Here is a 9,946-nt window from a genome sequence, read left to right on the forward strand (position 1 = left end):
TGGGGACGGTAGGTTGTATATTCGGCAGCAGAGAGAGAGAGAGAGTAGGCCGGCCGGACGTGCTTATTCGACTATCTTTAAATGTTAATATCTCGTTAACTATTGCGCAACCTACAAAATGGTATAAGAATTTTTTATTCTATTCGGTCCGTTCTACCTGCTCGAGATCGATTACCCGGTAATTTTCAAACACCCTGTATAAATGTTATATAATAAAAAAACATATATAAATAAATGTTTTTAACAAAAAAACATTAGAAATAGATGAATTCATCATCAATTATTCGCTCCTGATCGTCAAACCCCTGAAGTAGTTTTATTAAACGATCATATAATAGAGTTTTACCATCGATGGCCCATAAAAAATCTAAATGGGTGAATAATTTATACGGATTTTCCTCTAGCAGGATAACGTTCGGCAGTTGCTTGTATATCTCGAGGACATTCTAAGAACAAAAATATGGAAGACGATAAAATTTGTAATATAATCAGTATCGTGATTATAACGAACAATATCACACATTAATAATAACTAATAATTAATATAACTAATAATAAATAATAATTTAAAAAATATAAACAATTACTTCTTAAATACCGTTTTCATATATATAATATAAATAATAATATTAGATCAAAGAATGAGAGAGGAGTAAGAAAAGTAAAAAAAAGGAAGAGAAAAAGAAGGAGAGGGAGAAATGGAAGTAAAAAAAGGGAGATATTCTGTTGTAATCGATGTCAAACATGTTCAATTTTTACAAAATGGCAAACGTCTGAATTTAAAATGTATAATTTTGTATAAAAAATTGTTCTTCTTGTTTGCGCCCATAAAAATATACCTTACATAAAAATGATGAAAGTGACTTTACCGATTTTGGAGCAAGCAAATCGTTAACGGAATAATACAAAGCCAAGGGCGCAGTAATTTTTTTTAAATCGTACATTATGGGCGTCATTTGTCCATATTTCTTGTAATTGCCAAAATATCCGTTGTCGTAGGCTTGAAATTTCTCTGCAACAATCAATATTAATTATTTACATAAATATAAAATTGAAGAGTATTTCAAATTTTAATTTTTTAAGATAAACATAAAATATCACGTGATCGTGAACAACATGCTTATATATATAAAAGAACTACTACTTAAACTTTTATTTATATTATTAATAAAAGTATTGTAATATAAAAATGAGAACTCTCCTAACATTTTAATTACGTTTTAAAGCAATTAAATTAATTTCTTTCTTTATAATTAACATAGTTTATATTACAATATTATATATATATATGTTTGAAAGAAAGAGAAATACTCACTAGTATTGATATTTTGATAAAAATGATGTATTGTTTGCACGGAAACGCCGGCCGGATAATACGATAATATTTCCGGTAATTTCGTCTGCAATGAATTTAATTAAAAATAATTTTTATTTGTTGTATATTAGAGTATAAACACTTGATTTTATAATTTTTATTAAAAGCCGTAAAAGAGCAATGTTGTAATTAGCAAAATCGTGCTAAGTCGAAGATGTTTAATATACAGTATTAAGTTGCGCTGTATCGGATCCGGAGGTTAAAAACATTATTGCAATGCAGACAGCCTGAGTAATTGCTTTATCTGTACATAGTGTTCTTCCAATCCTAATACTCGTTGATGATAAGGAGGCTATCTCATATATTTCATGAGACTCAAGAAATTCCTAATAAACAAAAATAAACGTAAATATAAGGAAATGTAAATGTACCCTGATTCGCTGAATTTCGCCGAAATTATTATACATATTAGAACACTTTTCGGTGAAATTTTAGCATTTCAGAAAAATTTCAGTTTAATTTCAGCGATTTTTAACTGACAAATTCATTTTTTCAGCAAAGTTTCAACAAAATTTTAAAAAAATTCAGCAAAAATTTCAGAGAAATTTCAACAAAATTTCCAAGTAATTTTAGTTCAATTTCAACGATTTTTCAGATATGTTAGCTGAAAAATTTACTTTCAGTGAAATTTCAGCAAATTTTCAGCAATTTCGCTAAAATGTTCCAAAACATGGAATAATCTCAGCGAAATGTTTTCACTAGGGTAGAATTGTATTTGAAACTATACGGGATATAATGTAGTTGGTTGAAGTTTGAAACATTTCTGGAGTGATTTTTTAAAAACGATTTATCTTGTTTCTAGTTTTACACAAATTAACTTTTAAATATCGTGCCAAACTTCAACCAGTTGTTTGTATAGTCAATATGATCACTTTATTGAACATTTGAAACTCTTTTTAATAATACAGAATTATCTACAATATTTACAAAAAGTATTTTATGAAAGAATACTAAACGTTTACTGAAAAAACTTTCGACGTAAAAAAAACTTGTATATTATAATATCATAATCAATTATTTATTACAATAATAATAAATATGGTAATAAAATAAATATTGCTAATACCAATTATTCTCTTAATTATTAGGATAAAGTTAATACATATGACTTATAGGAAATATATCTTCGTTTTTCTTAAAATATGATTTTGATATCTCTTTACCAGAATCTTTGGCATTTTATTACGAATATATTCCAAAAAAGAAGATATTTCTTTCCATATGGCGACCGGGGCAAGGCAGATTCCCAGTTTTATTTTTGCATTGTATTCGGGTCTCATGGATAGTAAAGTAAACAAAACGGTAGTTCCCATCGAATGACCGATATAGTGCATAGTATTTTGTTTTGTGTAACTAAGTACATAGTCGATCATAGATGGTAGATCTCTTGTTCCTATTTCGTGGTAGCTGAACAATGAAATTAAATTTTTTTCTCTTTTATTATATTATATTTTAATTTTAGCACTAAATATTTGTTATACATTTTTTAAAATCATAATTAAAATTGAGTTTTTCTTAATGAGAAATTTAAAACATATAATATACTCATTCACAATATTACAAGAGTCTTGATCTTTTTTATTAAAATAGTTTATTTTAATTAAAAATTTTAAGAGAAATCTCTCTAGTTTAAATTAAATGAAATATTAAAAAAAAATATTTCAACTTTTTATTGTTTTAACCATTTTTATCCTTATGTACATTTCTCTTATGTTAATTAATTCAAACTAGATTTCTTATAAAATTTTTATAATAATGAAAATCAATGTTTTCTTAATAAAAAATATAAAGGTATATGAAACTATGCAAAAATGCATTATATGTTTCAATGTTTTTGTTAAGAAAAAATTAATCGAATTGAATTTAAAAACTTGATAATTACAAAATAAAATTTTACCTAAATTGCCAAAATTCCTTATTTTGTGGAGATAATTTTATATGTGATCGGCAATAAGCATTTCCCCTGAAATTTCCAAGCCATACATCATATTCTTTATCAGCCAATAAAAATGCTGAAATACAAGATAATGATACATAATTAGTTCTCTTATGATATCATCGGATTATTATTAATAATCAAATTGCTAACAAAAATAATAATTGCTTTCCTTTTTGTAAAAACATATATTTATCATGAGATAATGTTCTGTTAGGCATTTTTTATTTATTCTAGTTAATATTTTCTGTTTTTTCAAAATATAAGATGTTATCTACAATATTTTGTTGTTCTAACAAAAGTTTCTTCAAAATGGTTATCTAGATTAAGAAAAATAGAATATAGGATTGATTTATAAAATCTCTTGTCAATGTAATAGATATACTATTATTAGGCAAGTAATAATAAATTTTATGGTATGATAAAGTTTATTAGAAAATAGTTAGATGATTTAAACAATTTCATTATTGCTGCTTTATTAAGATATAACAAATGCTTTTAATTTTTTAAATTTAAAATAAAACATAGTTAAATTTTATCAGATACCTAATATAATAAGATATCTCAAATAGAATTAATCTAATTAAATTTGATAAATTTTTTACTTCTTGAACTTCAATTATTTACTACTATGTTTCTATTCTACTCTTGATCTGATTTGTTAAAATAAATATTCGCCAAAACTTTCACTACTGTGTTGTTCTACTGTTCCCATTATTATTATTAAGTTCTTGGAGTCAAGTAAAGTTAAGGTGAACATATCGGTTAATCATCAATTTTAATTTCAACTGGATACTCGCTCGAGTGCGCGCATATGTGTGTGTGTGTGTGCGTGTGTACGCGCGCGTGTGCGTGCGTGCGTGTGTGCGTGAATGTAACATATAGTTATCCCATATCACATATCCAGAACTGCGACTTCAAATTGAAAATTCCATGGTTTTTACTGTTAGTGATATTTGTAATTCTTTTAATTTCTACATCAATTTATGTAATGTGTATAGGGTAAGTGGTCCAACAATGAACCATGTAAATTTTAGAGACTTATATCTCTTTCAATTATTGAATTGAAGATCTGAGTTTTGGCATACAGTTTATAAATTGAGTTGGCTACATACTGTAAATAATAAAAAAAAAACTTTTAAAATATTTTTTTAATTTAGCTACAATTTCGATTATTTAAAAAATCGGGAAGTGGTTCATTGTGTATAAGGGGTGTCTACACAATGAACCATGCTATTTTTAATAATAAACTACATGTTTTATACTGTGAATTGTTGGGATTATTTTAGTTTTGCTATATTTTAAAATGTTTATTTATAAAATAGATAATTATAAGGTAGTGAGGATTCGCAAGGCTGACCACCGCGTTTTTCTTTCGTTTTGAGTGAAAACGCATCAAATGAGTATATTTTTATTAAGATTTTAGGTGGAGGGAGGGGCTGTATTCTAAATAATTATTATAATGAATTATTTTGAAGGTTATCGTAAAAAAGGTTATGTGGTCTACAATATACCATGGTTCATTGTTCACTACGTCAAAATGATTCATTATACTTAGACTATCTAACCTTTTCCACAATAATCTCCTAAATAATGTGGTAAAATAATATAATAGAAAAAGTTGCTTACAGAATAATAAAGCCAAATGCGTACACAAAACTATTGCACAATGAAAAAAATAATAGGCATAACAACAAAAACATCAAAAATGCGTAAAACTTAGGAAAAAAAGTTACTTTGCAACCCAAAATTCTTAAAATGCGACATTATATGGCCGTCCTTGGCGCGATCTGCCAGTCGACTGGGGAGCCAAGGAGGGGTTCAAAACTTACTTTGCAATCCAAAATTCTTAAAATGCGACATTACATGGCCGTCCTTGGCGCGATCTGCCAGTCGAGCCAAGGAGGGGTTCAAAATCGCTGCATGATAGCAGCACAATCTGATAACGTCGCATTTTAGAAATATAGCAATGGTTCATAGTGTACTATTGATTCACTGTTGAATTACGTACTGTATATATAGGGGAGAGTTGGCTAAGTCGTACCAACGGTTAAATCGTACCTCCATTGTATTTTCTAAACAAAATATTTTTTTTCAAAGATAATGACACTAATGTGATATGGGTTAAGAACTATCATTTTTGTTTTGTCTTCGAGTCGTCTGTTTACGAGTGACATTAAAAATTGATTTTGTTCGGTGTCTGATCTAAGTTTCGATACAATTTACCTAAGGTGTTATCAGTACAAGGTGGGTAATTGAATTATAGTGTCCCTCACGGTTATAATTGATATTTAAACTCTTTTCGAGTATAGCATCAAATTAGCAAAATATTTGTAAGTCATTTTGCTATTGGCAAATTTGTAAAAATAGAGGGAGTTAGGTAAATCGTACTTGTCGCTGGTCTTTATATTATACCAGTACGATTTTCGCAAGTGACGCGAGCAATATGTGGAGGTTACTATTATGATAAAAATGGACCTACAGTGGACTGGATTTCAGTGTGTCAGATGCTCTAAGTGGTTGCACGAAACCTGTAGTAACAATCCTGACATTTACTAAAACTGTTTAAATAAGCGCTCAAGAAAGTGATTACTTATCAACTATTGAGTCTTTCTATTAAATTTTTCTATTGAGTCTTTCTATTGAATCTTTTCTATTGTGACGGAAAAATCCGTAATTGATTTTATTTCCAAAATTTATTTTTTCCAAATATCTCATGTGATTTTAATATTCTGAAATATAGTAAAATGATAGCTTAAATCAATTTAAGTATTGCTTTTTACTTTGCTTTCTTAAATGAGTTTAAAAAACACAGAGTCTAATTTCTGTTTTTATAATAGAAAAGTTTTTATTATACCTACTTAAATATGTATACTCAGTTTGAAATTAAAAATAAATTTATTAATAAATGAGTTTTAAAATTAATTTTGTTTATTTTCCCAGTAAAGAAATTGACGTTATTTGCCGTCATTTTGACGTTAAAGATTTTAATGTCAAAATGACAATAAGCAATGTCAGCTTGTTGCTATATTAGAAGTACTATTTAGGAATCAGGTGGTACAATTTAACAATCCAGTCTCCAAATCGTACCAGAAGCTACTTTTTTTCAAAAATTTAAACAATAATTTAATGTTTATTTTCGCAAAAGTATCGTTTTGTTTTATTGCCAATAAACCGAAGTTTAATATAAGTACAGAAATATTCTGATATCTTCAGTACTTTTGTTTACAATTTTGTTTAAACGTTAAGGGGTGCGATATAGGCGACTTCCCCCTATTTATAATGATTCCATTTGTCGTATCTATGACAATAGAATTTTTTCATGTTTTGCGAAAGATTTTATACAGACTATGGATGAATAGAAAATGAAAAGTTCTAATTCTTGGAACTAGAAAAAGATGAAGAGTTAGTTGAACCGAGATTAAAATTAAATTACGTTGATAAAAACGGGCATCAGTCGATTAATATATAATAATGACTAATATATAATGTATTAACGATCACTCACCAAGATCTTTGTCAGCACCAATTAATACCCAGCAATCAGATGTGCACAGAATACCATGTTGAAGAAATACAACTTTTCTACTTCCTTGACCTTTAAATACAGGATTCCCCAATATTCTATGTAGCACCAAGATGTAACCATCTTCTGTTATGACATAATGTTCCTCGGCAGAGTAACCGTTTTTCTCTACTAAACCAATCTGCGTAAACATATTGAATGTTAAAGAATGATTCAAGACTTTTCGATAATCTTTTGTAATATTTACATATAATATTTTACGTAACATAAAAAAGTATCTATTAATACAAAGGAGACAATATTTTATACAAAATTGCATACAATTAGTTTGCATTAGTAAAATAAAAGTAGCTTCTGTCATAGATATTAATTTTTTAAGTAATTAATATTTCAATGTTTTTTATATTAACTTTTTTATTCAGTTTAGTGAATATAATTAATCCTGTAACACAATCTCAAAATCTTTTCAAAGCATTCTATAATGTAATTGAGACGTTTCTTATTTCATAAACAATGTTTTATTAAATTTTTTGATTGCTTGAACAAAAGTACCTCGATAATTGCGTTGTTACTTAGTTATTATTCGCTAATACAGTAAATTGTTTTTTTATATACAAGGTTTATTTCATTTTAATAATTAAAATTCTAATGGTTTATCTCGCGGTATTATTTTTTGAGTGTGTATTTCATGACAAAAGGCGATCTTGCACTTACAAAATCTAATGTAGTTACATTGTTCACTGCAGTTTTGACTTCTCCTGACTTCCTCACTCTCACTACACCGTAATCCTTAGAAAATAGATAGTTGAATATTGCTTTTCGAGAGAATACTAAATCTCCCCAGAAGTTTAGTTTTGCTTCCAGTAATACTACAGTAAGCATAAGTATGAAAAAAACAAGTTTCATGCTCATTTTTATTGTAATGTTAATGAAATTATAAACTACAACTTGCAAATATCGATTACTATAATATTAGGTATAAATTTTATGACATCTGTCTTCATTTGCATTGCGAGAAACCTACAAATATATTTGATATTAGTTGATTCATTAATTGTTTAGCGTTGATTTTTTCTTAACATGAATATAAAAAAATTCATTAAAAATAAAAATGATTTTAATTTTCAATTTTTGAAAATTAAATCAAATATCTACTAAATAAACTGTAATTTCATTAGAATTTATAAAATTTATAAAAATTGTTAAAAAAAAATTACAAAGTTTCGCTATTTGTTCGACTAATACTTACTTAGTAGAAAATAAAAGTTTACACAACAGCTAATTATTATAAACATATATTAACAAAACCTTTAATTAAAATTTTATGTTATTAAATTCTTATTATTTTTATTTTTTCACATATTTCCTTAAGAATTTGTTAATTAATCTCAAATGTTATGAAATAAGTCATAATTAGGGGATTGACTTAAGTAAACAATTTTTTAATAAAAGAAAGTTTTCATGACCAACTGGATTCTTAATCCATATTTCCTAATAGTGATTTGATTATGCGTGGTTTGGAAGTTTTAATGTGCAGAACAGGAATTTGCGTGACGGTAATTACTTGAATATCAGGATGGAGAAGGCAGAAAAGAGGGGCTATATTATATCTGTGAAAATTGCTAGTACTAGACACTGCAATCAACCGTATTATGGTACCTATATGATTATGCACGATTTCTAAAGTGTTCCTAATAAGATTACTGGCTGATTAAAGAATTGGTGGCTAAAGAGATTTGAATTAGAATGTGATTTTAATCTAAATTTTTTAATAAGAAAAGACATAGTGCTCATCGATCATTAATTAAAGTTTATTATGATTATTTGGATCAAACAAGGTCAAGTTAATTTTTAGATTCAACTTTTCTTTAGAATTAATCCTTTTTATATGAATTATTTTGTTACATCTTAATTTTTTAAATATCCTGAATTATTTTTTTTATATACAATACATATTCTATGTATATACAGGGTGAGGTAGTAATTCTGTTCATTTAGAATATTTCCGCTATTTTTAGAGATATGAAATAATATATTTATTGAAGTTGTATAGCATCAAGAGGGAGGGGTACAACATACTACTAATAGTTTTTCTATGAGTGGAGGCGCTTCGGAAATTTCAAGGTCATCTCCACTTTTTTAAACGAAATTATATGATATTTTTTACAAAATATGATTCTTCTAATTACTCTGCATATAAAAGTATTAAGATATAGTGATATAAAAAAACCAATAGTTTACGCGATATTTTATTCTATATATTGACATAAAATATTAAATAACTCGTGAACTATTAATTTTTTTATAATCGTATCTTAATACTTTTATGAACACAATAATAAGATGAACCAATTGCTAAAAAGAAAACACATAGTTGCTTCAAAAAAATATGTATACAAACAGGATAATTTTTTAAATAAGCAACTATGTATTTACTTTCCATCAATTAAACATTTCATTATTCTACATATAAAAGTATTAAGGTACGATTATCAAAAAATTAATAGTTTACAAGTTATTTAACATTTTATATCAATATATGCCAGAACAAAGTATAAAATATCTTGTAAATATATTGGTTTTTTGATATCACTACCTTAATATGCAGAATTCAGAGGAACCATATTGTGTAAAAAAAATTATACAATTCCATTTAAAAAAGTGGAGGTGACCTTGAAATTTCCGAAGCGCCTCCAACCATAGAAAAACTATTACATTGAGAAAAAAAGTTGTTAACTTGACTAAATGCGTTTAGTTCGTAATGATTATTTAGTTCAAATATTTATATATTTAATTTATCCATAATTATTCAATATAATCAGACAATAACCGATTATGCAGCGTTAAATTTGACCAGATTAACAAAATCTTGTAATTTAAAATATACTATTTGGTTGAATTAACAAATATTTGCTTGACAGCCCGTGACTAATGATCAACTAATATTTTTTTGAAATAGCAACTTTTTTTCTGAGTGTACTAGTATATTGTATCCCTCCCTCCCTTTTGATGCTCTATAACTTCAATAAATATATTACTTCATATCTCTAAAAATAGCGAAAATATTCTAAGTGGAGAGAGTTACTGTCCCACCCTGTATGTATATACA

At 26.9% G+C, this 9,946-nt stretch overlaps 1 protein-coding gene across 1 annotated transcript; it reads right to left on the minus strand.

The window, feature by feature from the left end:
* Nucleotides 1–254: 254 nt before the first annotated feature.
* On the minus strand, nt 255–7,773 carry LOC108769340 (lipase 3). The gene is made up of 8 exons (XM_018520254.1): nt 7,570–7,773; nt 6,820–7,018; nt 3,273–3,387; nt 2,539–2,782; nt 1,543–1,701; nt 1,316–1,400; nt 870–1,012; nt 255–446 (listed from the first exon to the last, which is right to left on the minus strand). Exons 1-8 carry the CDS (start codon nt 7,747–7,749, stop codon nt 255–257), a joined length of 1,317 nt encoding a protein of 438 aa, XP_018375756.1. The 5' UTR covers nt 7,750–7,773.
* Between the last annotated feature and the right edge of the window lie 2,173 nt (nt 7,774–9,946).

This window comes from Trachymyrmex cornetzi, unplaced genomic scaffold (assembly GCF_001594075.2).
Source record: "Trachymyrmex cornetzi isolate Tcor2-1 unplaced genomic scaffold, Tcor1.1 scaffold898, whole genome shotgun sequence".
NCBI classification, from domain to species: domain Eukaryota; kingdom Metazoa; phylum Arthropoda; class Insecta; order Hymenoptera; family Formicidae; genus Trachymyrmex; species Trachymyrmex cornetzi.